The sequence below is a fragment of the Schistocerca cancellata genome, chromosome 3, assembly GCF_023864275.1.
Source record: "Schistocerca cancellata isolate TAMUIC-IGC-003103 chromosome 3, iqSchCanc2.1, whole genome shotgun sequence".
In the NCBI taxonomy this organism is placed as follows: Eukaryota; Metazoa; Arthropoda; class Insecta; order Orthoptera; family Acrididae; genus Schistocerca; species Schistocerca cancellata.
In genome coordinates, this window is record NC_064628.1 from 208,012,649 (window position 1) to 208,035,801 (window position 23,153).

The 23,153-nt window shown below is 44.1% G+C and overlaps 1 protein-coding gene across 1 annotated transcript in view; it reads left to right on the forward strand.

Annotated features, from left to right (window-relative positions):
• Positions 1 to 23,153, forward strand: part of LOC126176226 (spondin-1-like) — a 499,217-nt gene that overhangs the window by 191,981 nt on the left and 284,083 nt on the right. The window contains exon 4 of the mRNA XM_049923370.1: positions 21,510 to 21,654. Within this exon, the coding sequence (XP_049779327.1) occupies positions 21,510 to 21,654 (145 nt within the window). The remainder of the gene's footprint in view (positions 1 to 21,509; positions 21,655 to 23,153) is intronic.

The window sequence follows — 23,153 nt, forward strand, 5'->3', positions numbered from 1 at the left end:
TGCATTTTACACTGTTCTAGGTACCACTACGAAAATTGTGCTCTGGGTGCATAATTAACTGGTTCCATGTTGTGGACACTCTGTAAGTGGAATGGATGTAGCAACTGCTCTCGAAGGACTGTTCTTACATTCGTCTGATTCGTCCCCATGTTACGTGGAATTGGACGAGTGCTGATAGAAGGATCCCGCTCCACATGCTGCAAGACAGCTTCCTCAAATTGCAGCGTTCTTACCGTGCGACGGCGTCCCTGTCCAGGTAATCTGCTAAATGACCCGGTCTCACGCAGACGTTGGTACACAGCAGCAAATGTCGTATGATGCGGGATACGGCGATTAGGATATTGTTGTTGATAAACCCGCTGTGCAGCTCGTCCGTTGTGGTGCGCTTCGTAGTACGCACCAACCATATCAGTGTACTCACTCCAGGCGTATCGCTCCATTAGTAAACAGAGACAATGCACTACTACACTGTGGACAGCAGTTGCCTACAATTGAAGAGCTTAATACGGCCTCCACCGGTTTAAATAATCCTCATATGAAAAAATGACATTAGGGAAAAATATTTGTTTTGATGTCCCCTACAAACTCCCAGAGTTTGTCGGTTTAAATACTTTTCACCCTGTAGACATAACAGTACGGTGTAGAACTGCACTTCACTCGCTTAAGACGGACAGTCTTGATAAGGTCACCGAAATTACAGGAACCAACATTATGAACAAAACACAAATGAAACAATGGCGGATTCAAACATGGCCGAGAGAGGGGGACGCATCCGACAAGGGTCGCCGAGTATACTCATCTTTCCTGACGTACGCGAAAGATTACAACTGAAACATGTCGACCCAAGCCGGGGGATGATCCATTTCCTGAGAGGCCACGGGCCTTATCCGGTACATTTAAACCGCACGGGACTAACTAACAATGAAATATGCGTTTACGGAGAAACTGGGACACCAGAACATGTCACACTGCTATGCAACACGCTTGCACAAGTGTGACCTCTACAGAACGACAGACATCGCCAGAATAATACGTAATCCCGATGATTGGAACGTAATAAATAGCGTAGCCGATATTGTATCGAACACGCTGCATGAAGAATACAAGCGCCAAAACCCATATGGAAGGAGGCGTAGACGAGCACAAACAACACAACAAACCACATGGGAGGACACAAGCACGACCACAGATTCCGAAACCGAGGAAAGAACCAACACACTACGTGAACATGACTCAGAAGGGATCAACACGTAAGGGACCCAAACCAACGACGCACGACACTGCATGCCACAACACAGTCACAAATAACAACAGGCAGTAACAATCATAAAACAAACGCCGACACCACATACTAAGACTCTAGTAATAACGTAACGTCGCTTGGGAGGAGAAGGCTCCAAGAATTTTTATTCCGCGGCTCCTACTCCCCAACGACATATTGCATAGCGTTTAAAGTATACTGCACACAAGCAGTAATATATTGTTCCTCTTATTATGTGTAGATAGAAGTACATTCACTTCTTCCTTTAAAGCTAAAATGGATTAATTTCTTACATCAAATGTATTTTCTGTATAAACTATGTGTAAAACTAAGAATGTAATGTATTAAGCTATTTAAGGAATAATGCACTCAAGTAGCAATGAACTACATTCTTGTTTACTAACAAATTTACAAACGGAACTGTATTTCTCATGTAAAGCTAATATTCATGTATTCCATGTGTCAAATGCTTAGTCAGTATTTAATCTGTATAATACCAGGTGTATCTGTCTAATGTACCACATACAATATACCGCTTTTACCAACAATAGGACAAACAAACAGCTGCTGGATATCATGCAGTGTCCTGACTTGCAACACTTCCAGTGATATACCAATACACACAAACACAGTACACATACATAAGCACAAACCATTTCAGATGAGAATAGCTCGAGGTTCTACCGAGACCTTCTCACCTGAAATATGCTAAATAGGCTATATTAGACAACCAGATACAGTATATCACTTCCCTCTACATATTGCAAATTATTTCCACCACACTTATTGTATTACATTTTTCTTTTTCTTTTTTCTTTGACATGTGCATGCATAAATTATATTCGCATCAGCAAGCAGAAACAAATTGTATAGAACCATTTTAATACCTGTTAAGCACTCAATTCGCTGTAACCTTACAGAAATTTTTAAATTATGTTCTTTATATCATAAAAGAACGTTAACAACTGTATAATAATAACATTGTAATACTGATAAGTGTTTGCTGTTGGGTTCAGAAGCATCCGACCCACCTTACATTTCAAAGCGGTAGGTTACTCCGTACTGTTAATGAAATAAATAAATAAAAACAATGTGTGTATGTAAGGCCACACTTTTCTGCATGACCACCCACTGCAACCCACTCATGGTTGTGTTGGCAGATAGCCCTCAGCCTCCTCCTGTTACTAAGGGAGTTAGATTGCAGTGGGTATAAGAGGTGAGTGTGGGTGCCAAAAATCGTTTTCTCCCGCACTTAGTTACGAATAGCGTCTAAAATATTTTGAGTGTCGTTTCATATATCAATGAGGAACAGAGGCATATTCGGAATTCTTTATGAAGTATCATCTGAACAGACGTTTACCAGAAAGTAACAAAACCTTTTCTCTTCACCCCAATTCTAATTCTCACTAGTAACGTGACATATCCATCGAATATTCAGCATTCTTCTGTAGCACCACATTTCGAAAGCTTCTATTGTCTTCTTGATTAAACTGTTTATTGTCAGTGTTTCACATTCATACTGTATATGGCTACACTCCATACAAATACTTTCAGAAAAGACTTCCCGACACTTAAATGTATACTCGATGTTAACAAATTTCTCTTTTTCAGAAACGCTTTTCTTTCCATTGCCAGTCTACACTTTATATGATTTCTACTTCTATCGTAAACAGTTATTTTGCTGCCCAAATAGCAAAACTCATCTACTACTTTAAGTGTCTCAATTCCTAATATAACCTCCCCGGCATCACCTGATAAAATCGACTACAATCGATTATCCTTGTTTTGCTTTTGTTGATGTTCATCTTATATCCTCCTTTCAAGACACTGTTTATTTCGTTCAGCTGCCTTCCCAAGTCCTTTGCTGTCTCTGACACAATTACAGCGTCATCGGCAGATCTCACAGTTTTTATTTCTTGTCCCTGAACTTTAATTCCTACTCCAAATTTTTCTTTTGTTTCCTGAATAACATTTGGCATAGGCTACAAACAATAACAGTATTGTCAAAAATTAACATAATTATAAGGCTAAATTCTCGCAAAATTTCTTCTATTTCCGAAATCGAATATATCCGAATCTTGTGGAATATCGAAATCGAATATATCAAATTTCGATCGTCGGTATAAGACGCAGCTTAGTCCGTTTTCGTCAGTCACATTTTAAGAACGATCATGAGAGGATCAAAGGAAAAATACCAAAAAGTAAAATGTGAGGATTCCTATGATAAATAGATTCCGACAAAAAATTGTTTTTTTTTCTTTACATTCAGTTGTTTTTCAGAGAGTTCAAAATATTTTTAGTTTTATTATTATTTATTACTAATAAATCATTTTTATGTATTTTACACACACTTGCCTTCGGTATATATATATATATATATATATATATATATATATATATATATATATATATATATATATATAAAAAATCACGTAGAAACGAAGAAAGAGAAAGACGACTTACTAAAGTTCGAGTAGGAGTGCAACAAATAAGAGAAAGGTGAAGTGAAAAATAAAAAACAAACATTAACGAAGAGACGCGAATTAGAGTAAATTCAATTAGAAACCGTGAATCAACGAATGAACGTCAAATGCGAAATAAACAAAATAGAGAAAGAATTGCCATTCTAAGCGAACATCAAGGAATTACAGTATGTAGAAACTATAATTTAGAACTAGAGGCATTCCGTTGTGAGTACATGAAAAATACAATGAACATATAAAAATCGTCTTCGGAAAAATGGATAAGACATGCGAGTACTGTCGTGCAAAAAAACTTAAAGGTAAAGCTCTGGGTATTTCTGTATGAGTTTCCCTGCTCAGGGACTGGATGTTGGGTTCTCCTAATCATTATCATTTCATCCCCATCGACGTGCAAGTAGCTGAAGTGGCTTCAAATCGAAAGACTTGCACCCGGCGAACGGCCTACCCGACGGGAGGCCCTAGTCACACGACATTTACAGTGGTCAAGCCAGATTACTAACATTACAAGTATCACCTTCAGAACTATTCGTTTATACGATCAGGATGGCACCACAAACATACGTCGATATAATCTTGCTTTCAAATTTCTTCGTTCGGGGCTATACCAAAATATATCGCATCTTTGATTAAATAATTTAATATAGATACGCACACAGTACGTTTCAATATGAAATATATGCCTGTATATATCTGATAGGGAGAATAGTCCTCATGCTTTCAACCGTGCTATATGTTCGCCGGGTATTGCAGCTAGTGACCACTTATACTGAGCGACTTTTCACTGTGCATGGACAATCAAAAGGCATAAACACTGACGATCCAAAACGCTACGACCACTGCCCACGGCGAGACTGAATGCCATCCTGTGGCGTCACGGGTGTGTGACGCGGTAAGAAAATCATATAAGCAGATTGGAGACGAATGAGTAGCATTCTACTGACGCTGCTAGCCGCAAAAAGGGAAATCCACTTGCATAAGCGACTTTGATAAATGACAGACTGGTATGCCAAGATCCTGGGTACGAGCATTTGGGAAACGGTGAAAATAGTCGGTTGTACGAGGACTATTGTTATGAGCATCAGTGTAAAATGTAAAATTAAAATTTTTCCCGCTGAACAGAATGTTCAAACAAATTTCGGGCTTGCAGCCGGTCATCTTTTAATACATCTCACGATATGCAACTGCGCACCTGCCAATCATCTTCAGGTGAGCCATCGAAGACTGACAATGACTTGCTCCGTTCCACAGTATATAGAGCGCTCCGACAAACCTGCGCATGCGTCAAATCAAGCTGACAGACGGGCCCTATTACCCAGTGGCAGCGCCCTCGCAATTGGAACCGCGGAATTCAGCTGTCCTCTGCTGTGCGTGGATATTTCATGCCATATACCCCTGGAAATCCACAAAGGACTTTTCGAATTCATGCCACGCAGAATTGTTGCTGATTGTCCGCACTCTGTCGTCTTCGATTAGAACAAATCGTAAAGATGATGGGTCCGTGCACTGTCCAACTGTTAGCCACTATCACGGTTCATCAGTTTTTCAGCCAAGCGTATTTCCACGGATTCTTTAATAATGGAGTCCAGAATCACAGTTTTATCACGCTCCATTTAATGTTAAGTGGAAATGCAGTGTTCGGCAATAGCGGACTGGCTTGGATGCAAAAGGTGAGCGCAACGTTGATGTCCAGCGCAGCGTTCTTCCACAGTGTGTGTGGTCTGCCCTTGGTAAGTAATGCCACACTGACAAGGTATTTTGTAAATTCCGACCTTCCACAATAATAAGTCTGCAATTTTAGATGGTGGAGGGAAAATAATTTTCACATGACATTTACGAAGGATTCTTGCCATTGTAAACGAAATATTGCCCACAAAAGAAAGAACTAAGGATTTTTCGGCGTATTCTCCTCTTTATCCAGTTCCTGATTCTTGGTTGTAACTGACAGTGCCCTTTTAATCTGTCGAGTGCAACACCTATTTTTTTTCTTGAACTGACAGTGCCCTGTTGATCTGTTGGGTGGAGTATTGAACATGAAATGTGTGGTTAAAGGACTGTGAAACCACGAGTAGGCAACAAGGTGTTGGACGTCCATTCCTCATCACAGAACGGTGGAAGTCGAAGGCTTGCATTCTTTATAAAGCAGTGGTCGTGCCTGGGCATAGCGTCATCCAGACGTGCGGCTGCTCGTAACATACACTGCACCACGGGCGTAGAGCCATGAGAATAGTACTGTGCTGTTGGGGACATTCACCTGGGAGTCGTGGCAGTACTCGAAGGCTAAACCCATTTAGTGTAATGATAAAATAGCTAAATCTACCGAAATTCCTTTGTGAACGATAGCACCTGCTAGTGGGGAATAAGCTGATAATCCTGTACCAGTACTGTTATCTGCTACAGAAGACATAAGGAGTGTTAATGAAACGTGACAACTGTCGACTACGTGAACATTATTGCCGATCACCTGCTTCCCTTTATGCTTGATGTCTTCCCCAACGGGGATGGCATCTTCCAGTGGGATGGCTGTCCGCGTCGAAATGCCAGAATCGTACTACAGTCTTTCGAGGAGCATGATACGGAATTCTCGTTGATGACTTGACCACCAAATTCGCCAAGTCTAAACATCTCGGACACTGTCGATAAAATTCTTCTGGGTATCTGACCGCATTGTCACATATCATTAGCCCGTAATTTACGGGAATTATCATCTGTGCGTGGATATTTTATGCTATATACCTCCGGAAATCAACAAAGGACTTGTCGAATTCATGCCACGCAGAATTGCTGCTGGGAGAACACGCTATCGGTCAGATGGTCTATAGGTTTTGACTCATCAGTGTATGTAAAACTGAATGTTCGAACTCCTACGTGCGTGTATTGAATTGCAAATCATATATTGTACCTCTACTAAATTTCTTTAGTTCGATAATATTTGCTCTTAAATTGTTGTTTTTTGTGACGAAGGTATTAGAAAGTTGTACTAAGTTGCAAACTTCATGTCATATGGAATAATTTTCTTGGGGTCGGACTTAAATAGCGGCAACTATTTATTCACTACCGATACAAAAGAGTTACATGTTTGCACCTGTTACTGTCCTTCAAAGTAGTCACCAGTGTTGTGTAGTGCCCATTGCAGTGATGTGGAAGGTGTAGTATACCGTTAGCAGAGCCTGTTCTGTTTGTGGTGCGAATGGAGCGGTCTAAAGTAATGGTGATTCTCGTGTACGACTGTGATAGTGTTATCCTAACGCATTACGTTGCTCCACGGCAGACCGTCAATGCACAGTATTACTGTCCGTTTTTGGAGCATAACCTGCGACCAGCTTTGCGGAAGAAGCGGCGAACCCACCTGCGCAACCCGCCCATCAATTTGGATGACAATGCGCGGGCGCATACAGCGCAAGCTGTGGCTGCTCTGTTCGGTCAATGGGACTGGTAAGTACTTTACCATCCACCATACTTCCCGGACGTAAGTCCTTGTGACTTTGATGTGATTCCGAAGATGAAGGAACCATTTCGTGGCATTCGCTTCAGAACTGTTCCAGAGATTCGACAGGCAGTAGACCGCTCCATTCGCGTCAACAGAACAGGCTCTGCTAACGGTATACTACGCCTTCCACATCGCTGGCAACGGATTCTACATAACGCTGGTGGCCATTTTGAAGGACAGTAACGGGTACAAACATGTAACTCTTTTGTATCGGTTGTGAATAAATAGTTGCCACTGTTTAAGTTCCAACCCTCGTACATAGGCAAGATGTATTCATCGTACATAAACTTGTTGTAAGGATTATGTGTGATTTCCAGAAATCTAGAGAAGTATTTAATTAACTAGGTGTACTGACACCAGCCTCATAATTCATTTACTTTCTTGTGAAGTTTGTTGTAGAAAACAAGCCGCAATTTGAAAATAATAATAGAATTCATAAATAAAGTAGAAATAAAAACAGTCTATTCATTCTTACGTTTCTCCCGTCGTATCACACTGTCCAGCCACATTAATGTGACCATCCGTCAAATCCAAAATAATCACTTTTTCCAAGTGGTTCAGATGGTTCTGGGCACTATGGGACTTAACATCTGAGGTCATAAGTCCCCTAGAACTTAGAACTACTTAAACCTAACTAACCTAAGGAAATCACACACATCCATGCCCGAGGCAGGATTCGAACCTGCGACCGCTGCGGTCCCGCGGTTCCAGACTGAAGCGCCTAAAACCGCTCGGTCACACAGGCCGGCGCCACTTTTTGCAGCGCGGTCCGTTGCGAGACGTGCAGGAAGATAGTCAGTGAAGTTCTGGAAGGTACCGACAGGGATTTGGAGCCGTGCCGACTCCAGTGCCTTGACTAGCTGCGCAAGGATTATCGATTGAGGATCCATGGCCGGTGAAAAACTTATGTGGCTCTACTGCGCCTTCCATAGTGAGGAAACTACCCAGGGAATTCCGTGAAAACATTCCCCAGACCATAAGCTTCCTCCAAAGGCCTGGATACTTCCAATGATTGTTGCAGGCTGTTTGCTTTCAAACGTTTTACGCCGAACACGCCAAAGGCCATCTGTCATCTGGAAAGGCCACCTTTCACCAATCAGGGGACGTCCTTTTGCGATGAAACGAAATGATCGTACGGCATTGGTCGGGAGACCCCATGCGGGGTGTTCGACCGCCTAAATTGCAAGTCCTTTTAAGCTGACGCCACTTCGGCGACTTGCGAGTCAATGATGATGAAAGACACACAACACCCAGTCAGAGAAAACCCCTGACGCTGCTGGAAATCGAACCCGGGACCCCGTGCGCAGGAAGTGAGAACGCTACGGCAAGACCACGAGCCTCGGACACCCTTTAGCGGTACTGGCATGTGAATTCCATCCTTCTTCGCCGATGAAGACCAGTCAGCATTGGTGCATGAACCAGGCACCTGTTGCGGAGGCCCCTACGTAGCAACTTTCGGTGAACGGCCGCTAAGCAGACACTGTTGGTAGCCCCTTACTTCATCTGGACGGCAGCTGCTTGACCGTTGCACGTCTATTCGCTCATACACATCTCCGCAGCCATCGTTTATCACCAAAGTTGCCTCCGCGCCGGTTTTGGATGGCGCCATTTTGCCACGTTCGGTAGTACAGTACTTTAACCATGGCAGCACGTGAGCAGCTTACAGACCTAGCCGTTCGTAAATGTTTGCGCCCTTCTCTCCCCTGCTACCTTATGTGCGGTTATAGCACGTTGACGTCTAACATAGGCGGTGGTCACACTACTGTGACTAGACTGTACGTAGCCTCCTTTAACCTTACCCTTGCGCAGAAAGAGACGAAATATGCAGCTGTAACACTATTTGACTTCCTTGTGGGTTATAAGTGGAGATATTAAAAACAAATTACAATAAGTTCTGCTGACAACTCCTTCCATTCTAAAGATGGTGCTGCATTTACTGCGTTCAACATCATGGTCATCAGTTCTCATTGTGTGACGTTATGGGGTGATTCTCGACGTGTCCATGCGTATGCGCTTGCCCAAATTTTTAACACAACATTTAGGTACTGCTATTCTGCACTGTCTGTGTTTTATGGCGTACTATGCAATGTCCTCCATTCATGTCTGATCAGACACTGCAGAATAGTGTTACTTGCCTAGACCGGCCGCGACAATAATATATGTCTCCCTCGAGTGCAGGTTGTGGACAGACAGGGTCATACGCGGGTTTTCTTCGGTCCGGGACACGTGCTCGGATAGCCGCTTTGACGACTGCTCACGTAAAGAGGGAAATTCAGGTTCTAGTCCTGGTCCAGCACAAATTTTTGCATGTCACCAATACATTGTGAAGCTGTAGTCTAATCGCATTCGTAATTGCGAATATATATCTTCTGTTTAGATACTGGCCCATTCTCCAATCTTTTCAGACGGACCCTGTAGTTTGTAACATGACACAGATATACTGATTCCAACGTCTTAGTCAGCAGCTCGTGGTCTCGCGGTGGCGTTCTGGCTTCCCGAGCCCGCGTTCCTGCGATCGATTCCCGGTGGGGTCAGGGATTTTTCACCTGCCTCGAGGTGACTGGCTGTTAGTGTCTTCATCATCATTCATGGAAGTGGCGAGATTGGACTGAGCGAAGGTTGGGAATTTGTGCGAGCTCTGATAACCGCGCCGTTGAGCGCTTCACAAACCAAACATCATCGTCCAGCGTTTTACAATATTCCAGGCAAATATTTTTTTTCTTTTCTAATCGTTTGCTTGTCCTCCTCCGTAGGCGAGTGGTCAACGCCACAGGCCCTCGCGTGGGAGACCTGGGTTCGATTCCCGGTAGAACCAAAGATTTTTCGTTCGTGGGAGGACTGGACCACAGCGCACTCAGCCTCGTGATGCCTGTGGAGGAGCTACTTAATTGAGAACTAGCGGTTTCAAGGTCAGATGGTCGGCAGTGCCCGGGAGTGCGCTGTGCTGAGCCCACGCCCCTCCATAGCACATCTGTTGATGAATAACTGAGGAGAGCGCGGCAGCCTTCAGGGCCTAATCGCGGGGTTTTCTTTTTCCTTTTATGAATTTAGTTGATTATCAAAAACTTCATTCTTAAAAACTGTTACTTCGGCGCGAGTCACATAGAAAGACTCTCAGATCCTACTTCATTGAAGATGTAACTGTGTAATACAGTGTTACATTCATGAGAGAAAAAGCCACTAAAATGAGAATATTTCTTGCAATCACTACAATTATTGCACCGTACGTCTTTTTAAATTCCGTTCGACATTAGTTTCGAATGATCAGTCCGTTTTCTAGCACAGCATTACTACAGCCAAAGATGTTGATATATCTACATCTACATCATACTCAGCAAACCACCTAAAGGTGTGTGGCGGAGGGACTTTTTGTGCCACTATCTGATCCCTGCAACCCTGTTCCACTCGCGAATAACGCGTGGGAATAACGACTGTCGGTCGGCGTCTGTATTGGCTCTAATTTGTCTAATTTTTTCCTCATGGTCAGTACGCTAGACGTATGTGGGGACAAATAATATGTTGTCCTACTCTTCCCGGAAAATTTTCTCTCGAAATTTTAATAGTAAATCTTTCCGTGACAAACAACCCTCTCTTGTAACGTCTGCCATTGGAGTTCGTTGAGTATTTTCATAACGCTCTCGGCCGACTAAACGATGCCGTGACGAAACGTGCTGCTCTTCGTTGGATCTTCTCTATCTCTTCTATCAGTCCTATTTGGAGAGATCCCAGATACATGAACAATACTCAAGAATCGGTCGAAGAGGTCCGTCATAAGCCACTTTCTTCGTGGATGAGTTACATTTCCTTAATATCCTTCCTATGAATCCGAGTTTGGCATCTGCTTTTCCCACTATTTGTTTTATGTGGTCATTCCACTTAAGGTCGCTCTGCATAGTTACTCCTAGGTATTTTACGGCAGCTACTTTTTCCAGCGGTTGGACATCAGTAGTGTAGCTATACAGTAATTGATTTCTTTTCCTATGCATGCGCCATATGTTACGTTTATTTACGTTCAGGGTCAACTGCCAGAGGCTGTACCATTCATCAATTCTCTGGAGATCGTTCTGCAAATTGTTACTAACTTCTGGGTTTGCTATTTTGTTATAAACAACAGCATCATCTTTGAATAGCCTTAGGGAGTATTGGCGCTTTCTACTAAATCATATATATATATATATATATATATATATATATATATATACTCCTGGAAATGGAAAAAAGAACACATTGACACCGGTGTGTCAGACCCACCATACTTGCTCCGGACACTGCGAGAGGGCTGTACAAGCAATGATCACACGCACGGCACAGCGGACACACCAGGAACCGCGGTGTTGCCCGTCGAATGGCGCTAGCTGCGCAGCATTTGTGCACCGCCGCCGTCAGTGTCAGCCAGTTTGCCGTGGCATACGGAGCTCCATCGCAGTCTTTAACACTGGTAGCATGCCGCGACAGCGTGGACGTGAACCGTATGTGCAGTTGACGGACTTTGAGCGAGGGCGTATAGTGGGCATGCGGTAGGCCGGGTGGACGTACCGCCGAATTGCTCAACACGTGGGGCGTGAGGTCTCCACAGTACATCGATGTTGTCGCCAGTGGTCGGCGGAAGGTGCACGTGCCCGTCAACCTGGGACCGGACCGCAGCGACGCACGGATGCACGCCAAGACCGTAGGATCCTACGCAGTGCCGTAGGGGACCGCACCGCCACTTCCCAGCAAATTAGGGACACTGTTGCTCCTGGGGTATCGGCGAGGACCATTCGCAACCGTCTCCATGAAGCTGGGCTACGGTCCCGCACACCGTTAGGCCGTCTTCCGCTCACGCCCCAACATCGTGCAGCCCGCCTCCAGTGGTGTCGCGACAGGCGTGAATGGAGGGACGAATGGAGACGTGTCGTCTTCAGCGATGGGAGTCGCTTCTGCCTTGGTGCCAATGATGGTCGTATGCGTGTTTGGCGCCGTGCAGGTGAGCGCCACAATCAGGACTGCATACGACCGAGGCACACAGGGCCAACACCCGGCGTCATGGTGTGGGGAGCGATCTCCTACACTGGCCGTACACCACTGGTGATCGTCGAGGGGACACTGAATAGTGCACGGTACATCCAAACCGTCATCGAACCCATCGTTCTACCATTCCTAGACCGGCAAGGGAACTTGCTGTTCCAACAGGACAATGCACGTCCGCATGTATCCCGTGCCACCCAACGTGCTCTAGAAGGTGTAAGTCAACTACCCTGGCCAGCAAGATCTCCGGATCTGTCCCCCATTGAGCATGTTTGGGACTGGATGAAGCGTCGTCTCACGCGGTCTGCACGTCCAGCACGAACGCTGGTCCAACTGAGGCGCCAGGTGGAAATGGCAGGGCAAGCCGTTCCACAGGACTACATCCAGCATCTCTACGATCGTCTCCATGGGAGAATAGCAGCCTGCATTGCTGCGAAAGGTGGATATACACTGTACTAGTGCCGACATTGTGCATGCTCTGTTGCCTGTGTCTATGTGCCTGTGGTTCTGTCAGTGTGATCATGTGATGTATCAGACCCCAGGTATGTGTCAATAAAGTTTCCCCTTCCTGGGACAATGAATTCACGGTGTTCTTATTTAAATTTCCAGGAGTATATATATATATATATATGTGTGTGTGTGTGTGTGTGTGTGTGTGTGTGTGTGTGTGTGTGTGTGTGTATTGTAAACAGTAACGGTCCTATCATGCTTCACTGGGGTACTCCCGAAATTACCTTTACATCTGTCGATGTAGTAGCGGTATTGTATGAATAGGGGGAAACAACCAACGCAAAAAACAGATATTGCAGTAGTGTAAGAAACACTGATACTACACTAATATGAAATTAATTGTATACTGGGGATTAAACTCGTTTTTACTGTAACTAGCTAAACTGAGTTTCTTCATTTAGAACCAGTCCAGAAGAATCGTTTGTTGTTTCATCATGTTCACTTTTGCAGAGCAGTAAGTTTCTGTGTTTCTTATCCAGACTACAAAAATTTCACTTCTGTTATGTATTATTGTAAGAGTTCTAGACAATATTCTGCAAAAGTTGTGCCAGTTTTTAGTAACTTCCAGTTTCTACGGTACTCCTTTACCTTAATGTATCATGATATCCCTCGCTCACCAGTAGAGTAAGAACCACGTTTGTTGTAGGTTACCTTGTTTACGACGCGTTTGTCCGTAGGGTACTTCACTACTGTGCATGTACTACACTTGTACGCATACAAAAGTTACTTTCGTGTGATGTGTCACTCCCACATAACATAGCAAGATGAAACTTGAACCACACATAGGAAGAACTGCTTCAGTTTAATATACAATTACTGCGATGACTACCCATGATCCCTTCAGTGCAGATGCACACCAAGCTCGAACTCTTACGGGAATCGGCGAAATACCGTGAGTAATGAGGTTAATGAGCAGGGGCACAACATGAGTGTGGTGTAATTTGAGAATTTGGATTTGATGGGAGGCGAGCTGGAGTATTCCGTGCGGTTGTGTCCGGATGCCGTAGTGATCAGCGCATCTGCCTAGTAAGCAGGATACTGGGTGAGACGTGATACTCACTGGAATTAAGGAAAACGTGGGAGGACCCACCAATATAACTTCCTCTTCACACAACCTGTATATTTAATATTATATAACCGTAAATTTTGTTTCTTTTTTTACAAGATGAAAAAATTTGAAAAATGAATAAGCCTTTGCAAGAGAAATCAAAACAGCAAAAAATATTAGAATAATTACAAGACGGGCGGTGTTTACTACCGCGATGGACACAGTTTCTCTTATTAAATGCCCTTCTGCAACACATGAAAACTATGTAAGCACCATTGATAACAAGAGTGATTCAGTTACTCAAAACAGATTACGTAACTTTTAATTTGAAAGCTGTATGTCGAGAGGTTCGGGATTAAGATGCGCACGTGTGCTTGAAGGTTAAACAGATTAGGAAACAATATAACAATGATAAGGCTTGCTTCAAAGCAAGCAACCTCTTAATTTCAATCAGCAACCAAGGTGCGACTGGATCCTAACCCGTCCCTTTTGACAATCTTATTTTTATTTTTACTAAAGCCCTGATGACAGTTACCTGTTAATATTTTCCAAGTTAAACTGATTGTCGGTTATTAAGATCGCTCTGAAGGAACGTCTTAAAACATCACTTGTGAACACTTACTACAAGCGAACTCACTCGGCGGAAACACATTATCCAGTTAAAAATACACCAATAATGACCCGGTCTTTGAAAGACAGCAACGCACAGCTTAGTACAACAGGTTGTTCAGATTAGATCAAAGAATTGAACCGGTTAACATCTAAATCTAACCACAAGACCCCTGTTTTGTTAACGGCAAACTGTGCCTTAATACAATTGTTCCGGCTGTATTTACGACTAGGAGCTGATTCATTAGAAGATTAATGATCTGGTATAAACCAGAAAGAAACGGCAATATAATAGCGGAACAAATTTTCAAACGACAACTAGTGTCTTAGTACAACACTACGGCCTCTATTTACGACCGAAGAGCCGAACGAGGAAAACTCTGAGGGTCGTGTAAAATCATAAAATAATTAGGAGGGCAGGTAGACAATGACACAAATCACCACGAGGATTACGGAATGTTACTTCCCTTTGTCAGCAAGCAATTCCATGGATCCACGGCGCATCGCGACTGTTACTGAGTGGTGCCGATGAAAGCCAGGTAGGAGAGGACACGAGGGGTCGTCCCACACGAATGTTGCCAACCAACCGACGGGATGTCGGTCTGCTGTTTGTAGTCGACGCTGATCCCGGTAAAGTACTCCGGTATCTTCGCTCTGCGCAGGCCCTCCTTGCGTAGCTCGTGGCTTCGGCCACTCCTCGGACCTCGTGACCGCCTCTTGTCGCGACGCTACCGCCAAGACTTTCGAGGGACACAACCCGCAGATACCAACTCTTCCCGACAGATATTTGCAATGGAACCACAAGAGAGATAGTCGATACTACTCTTGAGCTAGTGGCGCCAGACAGAACAGTCTACTAACTTAACGGCGCCACGCCTCACTGGGGTTCGAATTCCAGTCCAGCATAAGTTTTCAACTTGCCCCATTGACATAAATCAACGCCCACTGGCAGCTAATGGCCTTAATTCCTTTGTGTCTTGCTGCAGTATAGTACAGTACAGCACAGTACAGTACAGTACAGAAGGTAACTGAAAGAAATACGCTATGAGAGGAACGGAAGTAACATTTTTATTCAAATATAATAATTGCACTGAAGTCACCGCATTTCATGATGGTCCCCTGTGCATTACACAAGGCAGGACATGGTGTCTGATCACCATGGAAGGACTGCATGCTCTGCAACGTGCTTCCATGCTGGCCACGAGGTCGGCAAGGAGTTCCTGTGGTAGAGCGTTCCATTTCTCGACCAGTAGTGTTGACAACAGCTGAATGGTCGTTGGTGCATGTGGACCTGCTGCGATACGTCTCCACAAAGCATCCCACACGTGCTCGGTGGGATTTAAGTCGGCGGAACGGGCAGGTCAGTCAATTCGCCGAATATCCTTTCGTTCCAAGAGTCGCCCAACTGCAGTTTCCGATGATGTCGCTCATTTGAGAGGTTCCATGCCCTCTTTTGCGTGTCTCCTCTCATTTTCATCAATTTTATTAATGTTCTATGTCATTTCACGGTAGTAACAGACCGAATAAGGTTATTGTAATGAGAATGTTGGTACTGAGAGCTCAAAAAAATACTTTTCGCTTGATTCGTATACATGTTGTGTTACTTCCTTGTGTGGCCTGTGCGAGGCAAGCATCGGAGGACGCGGCAAACGGCATTTCCGGTTGGGGCTGCACTGCCCTGAATTCTGAGGGGTTCGTACAATAGGCTTAAGCGCCTGGCGGAACGACTGACGTCGGTCGAGTTTCGCCCATTGTACGCAGGGCGAAACGACCTGCGAGACGTCTGAGTGTCGCTGCAGTTTATGTGTTTACCGTTTCGGCGCGTCCAGAACGAAGATTCCTGGAACCGACTGACTGCATTGTCCTCTTGATTCTGAGAATACTTGTGGACCGTGCCCTGCTGGGTGCGACTGTCTGGCGCTGGATGGCCAGTGGTCTAGGCAGGTTGTTTTCGTAGCCGGTCAAACGGCAGGTTCAGTGCCCTCTGCTGAATAGCAGAGACATGATTGGTCAACTTAAACTGAGGCTAGTTGACGTCATAAAGCCCTGCTCGAAATTGGAGGGAATGGTCGCTATTGGCGCGAATGATGTTCCGAGACAGTATGGGGGAATATTGGAATCATAACTGAATGCAGATTTGCGGTTTTCGAGGAGAGTAGGGAGTAGAACAATGTTGGCTTCACTCTTGCGTTGCACAGGCAGAGAGTTTGGGATCTGATCTTGGTCGGAGTTGGACGGTCTGGCGACTTGGTCGCTCTTTTTCGGAAGAACTTGGAATTTTCGGACAGCTTTCGAGGCCAGGGGTTGACACAGAGTTGCTGCAAGGCAGAAGTCGGCGACTACATCATCAGAACGCTGCCTGCCGACGACGTGCTGTAGATTTCAGTACTGGTACAGTATTTTGCGGCTCTGGCATTGTAGAACCTTATCAATTTTATACATAATCCGTCAGCAGCACGCGCGCTCGCTTTGCTACAAGTCCACCTTGCTTGTTTCTCCATGTGATCCCATTTGAGCTCTCACTACTAATTCCGATACTGCTGTATAGTCGGAAGATTAATATTTGATTCATTAGGACTTCCAGTAATTATCCTCAATCTATTGCATCACAAAGAGCCCCTTGTTCTCGAACCAACTCTTATTCTTATAATAGTTCAGTATACCCTATCCTTTAACCTACTGTTTGTGTCGATAATCATGTGCATTTATGTTCTGATGTACAGGGTGATTCAAAAAGAATACCACAACTTTAAAAATGTGTATTTAATGAAAGAAACATAATATAACCTTGTGTTATACATCATTACAAAGAGTATTTAAAAAGGTTTTTTTTTCACTCAAAAACAAGTTCAGAGATGTTCAATATGGCCCCCTCCAGGCACTCGAGCAATATCAACCCGATACTCCAACTCGTTCTACACTCTCTGTAGCATATCAGGCGTAACAGTTTGGATAGCTGCTGTTATTTCTCGTTTCAAATCATCAATGGTGGCTGGGAGAGTGGCCGAAACACCATATCCTTAACATACCCGCATAAGAAAAAATCGCAGGGGGTAAGATCAGGGCTTCTTGGAGGCCAGTGATGAAGTGCTCTGTCACGGGCTGCCTGGCGACCGATCCATCGCCTCGGGTAGTTGACGTTCAGGTAGTTACGGACAGATAAGTGCCAATGTGGTGGCGCTCCATCCTGCTGAAATATGAATTGTTGTACTCCTTGTTCGAGCTGAGGGAACAGCCAATTCTCTAACATCTCCAGATACTGTAGTCCAGTTACAGTAGCACCTTCGAAGAAAAACGGACCAAAAACTTTATTGGCTGAAATGGCACAGAAAACGTTCACCTTAGGCGAGTCACGTTCATACTGAGTTGTTTCCCGCGGATTCTCAGTGCCCCATATCGTCGATTCACTTCTGCCGTACTCAATAACACAAAAAGCTTTCTGTTGAGCGGTCGCCATCTTAGCATCAACTGACGCTGACGCCTAGTCAACAGCGCCTCAAGCGAACAAATGTACAACTAAATGAAATTTTACAGCTCCCTTAATTCACCGACAGATAGTGCTTAGCTCTGCCTTTTGTCGTTGCAGAGTTTTAAATTCCTAAAGTTGTGGTATTCTTTTTGAATCACCCTGTATAATAAATCTCATTGTAATATTTAATTTGCATATCTTTTGTAGGTATATGCAGAATCTCATTTCCTGTTGTTTATCATGGTAAAGTTCTCTTTTTTTGAGTAGATTACGATTTTTATTAAATTATTGTGAGTGTGCACTCGTTATTTTACCAACTAGCAGGGTCCACCATGATTTCCTTCCGTTACCGTTGTGCGCATAATTAATTAGGTGGTAGATAAGGAGGGGGGTCGAGTGCATGTCTCATTCTCATGCAAAATTCGTCTCAATTAAAGAGATACAAACTCATCTCCACCACGGCACCTCGCACATTGTCATCCATAATAGGGAACTGGGGGCCGAATCCATCCCTGAAAAGACGCCCATGGGGAAGGAGCACAGTGTCACAATAGCATTGTCTGGTGGGTCTACTGGGTTCAGTAAGCCCATGCAACGATATGCTTCCCCGTATCGTAACACCTTTACCACCAAAACGATCATGTTTGACTATGCTGAACGTACCCTCATATCGGCCAGAGGTGGGAACACGTAATGCACCCGCGAACATTGTCGAACATTGTTTTGGTGGTTCAGATGTTATTTAGCAAGGAGGAATAGTGTTGCACGGGCGTACTGACCAAATCTTGGAATACGGTACACTCAACGGTAAACGCTGCTGTGGCACTGTTCTCCATTCCCTTGTCTACATCTACATCTACTTCTACGTGATTACTCTGCTATTCACAATAAGTGCCTGGCAGAGAGTTCAATGAACCACCTTCAAACTGTCTACCGCTGCACTCTTGAACGACACGCGGGAAAATGAGCACTTACATTTTTCTGTTCGAGCCCTGATTTCTCTTATTTTATCGTGATGATCATTTCTCCCTATGTAGGTGGGTGCCAACAGAATGTTTTCGCAATCGGAGGAGAAAACTGGTGATTGAAATTTCATGACAAGATCCCGTCGCAACGAAAAACGACTTTGTTTTAATGACTGCCACTCCAACTCAAGTATCATGTCTGTGACACAATCTCCCCTATTTCGCGATAATCCTAAACGAGCTGCCCTTCTTTGTACTTTTTCGATGTCATCCGTCAGTCCCACTTGATGCGGATCCCACACCGCACAGCAATATTCCAGAATAGGGCGGACAAGCGTGGTGTAAGCAGTCTCTTTAGTAGACCTGTTGCACCTTCTAAGTGTTCTGCCAATGAATCGCAGTCTTTGGTTTGCTCTACCCACAATATTATCTATGTGATCGTTCCAATTTAGGTTGTTTGTAATTGTAATCCCTAAGTATTTATCTGAATTTACAGCCTTCAGATTTGTGTGACTTACCGCGTAATCGAAATAGAGCTGATTTCTTTCAGTACTCACATGAAGAACTTCTCACATTTCCTTATTCAGGGTCAATTGCCACTTTTCGCACCATACAGATATCTTACCTAAATCATTTTGCAAGTCGTTTTGACCATCTGATGACTTTACAAGACGGTAAATGACAGCATCATCTGACTTTATTTTTATGGACGATAATGAGCGACCGCATCGAACAGGGCAGGTACAGGACCTCTTGGAACAAGAGGATATTCAGCGAATAGACTGGCCTACCCGTTCCCACCCAACACGGCTGAGATGCGTTTGGAGAGACGTATTGAAGTACGTCCGCAACTACCAACGACCATTCAGCATTTGTCACCCGCGCTGATGGAGGAATGGAACGCCCCACCACAACAACTCCGTAACAACCCTGTGGTCAGCATGGGAGCACTTTGGAGAGCAAGCATTACCATCTATGTTGACCACATACCCTATTAAAAATCACCTCCCGTCTTTTGTAATGTCCAACGGAGCGCCATGGATCGTGATGACTTCAGTGTAATGATTGTATTTGAATAAAGATGTCATATCTGTGGTCTCATAGCATATTTCTCTCAGCCATCTTCTGTAGTATACTACAGCAGTTCTTTTTATGAATGGTGCGAGTTTCATAGAGCTGTCACTCGGGAGTGACAACTTTGGCACGCAAATGTATTTGTCTTCTTTATCAAATCAAACAGTTTATGTCCGCAGCTCGTGGTCGTGTGGTAGCGTTCTCGCTTCCCACGCCCGGGTTACCGGGTTCGATTCCCGGCGGGGTCAGGGATTTTCTCTGCCTCGTGATGACTGGGTGTTGCGTGCTGTCCTTAGGTTAGTTAGGTTTAAGTAGTTCTAAGTTCTAGGGGACTGATGACCATAGATGTTAAGTCCCATAGTGCTCAGAGCCATTTGAGCCAAACAGTTTGTTTGTCAACAGCATCCATAATTTAATAAACAACTGAATACTTGCCCTCCCATCTTAAAGTTCCGGTTACTCTTACGTTATCAAGGAATATTATCTACCATATTCTGCAGAAAACAAAATTGCAGTTGACGATAGCAATAACATTTCAACTTGTCTCTAACTTTATGTCCAACAATGCTCATATAGTTGATCTTATCACTTCTTGTAACAAACAGTTCCTCACAATACACACTCTATCACACACTGTGTCAACGTTGCCTAACGTAGCTATAAAATACTGATCGCAATAATGCCCACATTCCTGTGCGTCCAACGATCGCGTAGACAGTGTTTACTTAGAAACTCTGCTGAATTTAATGTGCCAATGGCAACCTGTTTTACCACATTTTTCACCTAAAGATATCTGTCTGTAAAGACTATTGACCATTACTAACTGTTACTTGACTTGAATAGTATGTTCAAGTGAAGGATATCAAGTTCCTATATAACTTTCCTGAATAGTATTCTATTAAGTATCAAAACATCAATGTTTATGTGAGACAAATGTTGGAGATACAAAGCTGTGGAGCCGCAGATATTCTGAAATGGTTATTAAACATCAATGTGATATGCTGCTGGGACTGGAATAAATGCACATAAACGCCCAATTGATATTTGTAAACTGTTATCTGACGCACTCAAAACGGCCTGCTTTTTCACGAATATTCACTATGGATGAGGCCGTTAAAATAAAAGTGGGTACATCATTCAAGGTCATTTAATCTATATGCAGACAATTTATTAATGAAGAATGGAAATTAATTTGTTGTTATTGGCGACTATCACATCCTGCCTCCGACGCTATTCTCTAACGATTGCGAGTTACAAGCCTACTCGATGCAGTAAATAAAATTGATCACTTCAGTGTTCCTCTTGCAATTGCTTGGAAAACTATTCATGCAAACTATGTTTTTTACCTTAATAAACGATATCACACCGTCTACGGCGAACATTACCATAGCCAACAGAAGTGATATTTCTCGATTTGTACTTGTAGTACTACTTTGACTCTGCGAAAGACTACTTTTTGTGGTAATAGTGATTCTCCTTTTATATTTTGTTTACATTTTAGGCTTTTCTTCGATCTACATCTTTCATACTTTACACAGTACTCGACATTGCTTCCTTTCATTTATACGTGAATAAACTGTGATGGAACCGTTACAGGGCTACGGTAATAGAGCGGCCAGATGTGTGGTACATGGACGATGGCCCCCTGAGCTACACGTTTTGTGAAGAAGTCCACAACTCCTTCGACGAGCAGCCGCCAGTGCAGAAGGAGTGCTGTGCGTGTCAGGAAGCAAAGTATGAGGTAAGTGCCAATCGTATTCACTGTATTCTTTCAGGATTCTGTCTTCTTCACTTTACACTTTCCTGCCCTGCAAATACTTCATATGTGTTGTTGAAATTGATTCGTTAACAGTACTTCACGGTTTCCTCTCTTTTCGCCGCTACTGTACACTGAGGAGCCAAAACATTGTGACCACCTGCTTAACAGCTTGTTTGTCCGTCTTTGGAATGAAATATATCATTGATGCTGCGTTTCAGGTATCCGACAGTTTGTTAGTAGGTTTTTGGAAGTACGTGGCATTAGACGTCTACGCACAGATCATGTAATTCGCGTAAATATCGGGCCGCTGATTTGCGTAGTCGGTGGTGGCTCCCGATAGCGACCCAGATGGGTGCTATAGGATTTACAACAGGCAAATTTGATCGCCGTGACCTCAACTTGAGTTCACTATAATGCCCCTAAAACCACTGTAGCGTGGTTCTGGCTCCGAGACACGGACAATTATACTGCTGAAAGATGACATCGCCGTCTGGGAAGACATCAAGCATGAAAGGATGCAGATGATTCGCAGCTGTCAGCGCGTCTTCGATTATTTCCACAAGTCTCATGCCAGAGCAGGAGAATGTCTCCCGTAGCACAATACTGCCGCCACCAGCCTGCGTCTGTGGCATGGTACACGTTTCGAGCTGCCGTACGCCTCGGTCGCGGCGTTTGTGGACACGATCATCGACCTAGCGTAGCAAAAATGTGATTCATCCCAAGACCCGACATGTTTCCATTGATCGACGGTCGAATCGCAGTGCACCCGTGCCCACTGCAGCGGTAACTGACGATGTCGCTGGCTCAACATGTGACACGTGGGCGTTGTTCTCTCAGAAGCTCCATGTTCAACAATGTACGATGTGCTCCGAAACACTTCTGCGTGCTCCAGAATTGTGCTCTTTAGGCAGAGATGTCACATTACCATCATTAGAATTACACTACTCGCCATTAAAATTGCTACACCAAGGACAAATCGCTCTGAGCACTATGGGACTTAACATCTTAGGTCATCAGTCCCCCAGAAATTAGAACTACTTAAACCTAACTAACCTAAGGACATCACACAACACCCAGCCATCACGAGGCAGAGAAAATCCCTGACCCCGCCGGGAATCGAACCCGGGAACCCGGGCGTGGGAAGCGAGAACGCTACCGCACGACCACGAGATGCGGGCACACCAAGAACAAATGCAGATGATAAACGGGTATTCATTGGACAAATATACTAGAACTGACATGTGATTACATATTCACGCAATTTGGGTGTATAGATCATGAGAAATCAGTACCCATAACAACCACCTATGGCCGTAATAACGGCCTTGATAGGCCTGGGCATTGAGTCAAACAGAGCTTGGATGGCGTGTACAGGTACAGCTGCCCATGCAGCTTCAACACGATACCACAGTTCATCGAGAGTAGTGACTGGCGTATTGTGACGAGCCAGTTGCTCGGCCACCATTGATCAGACGTTTTCA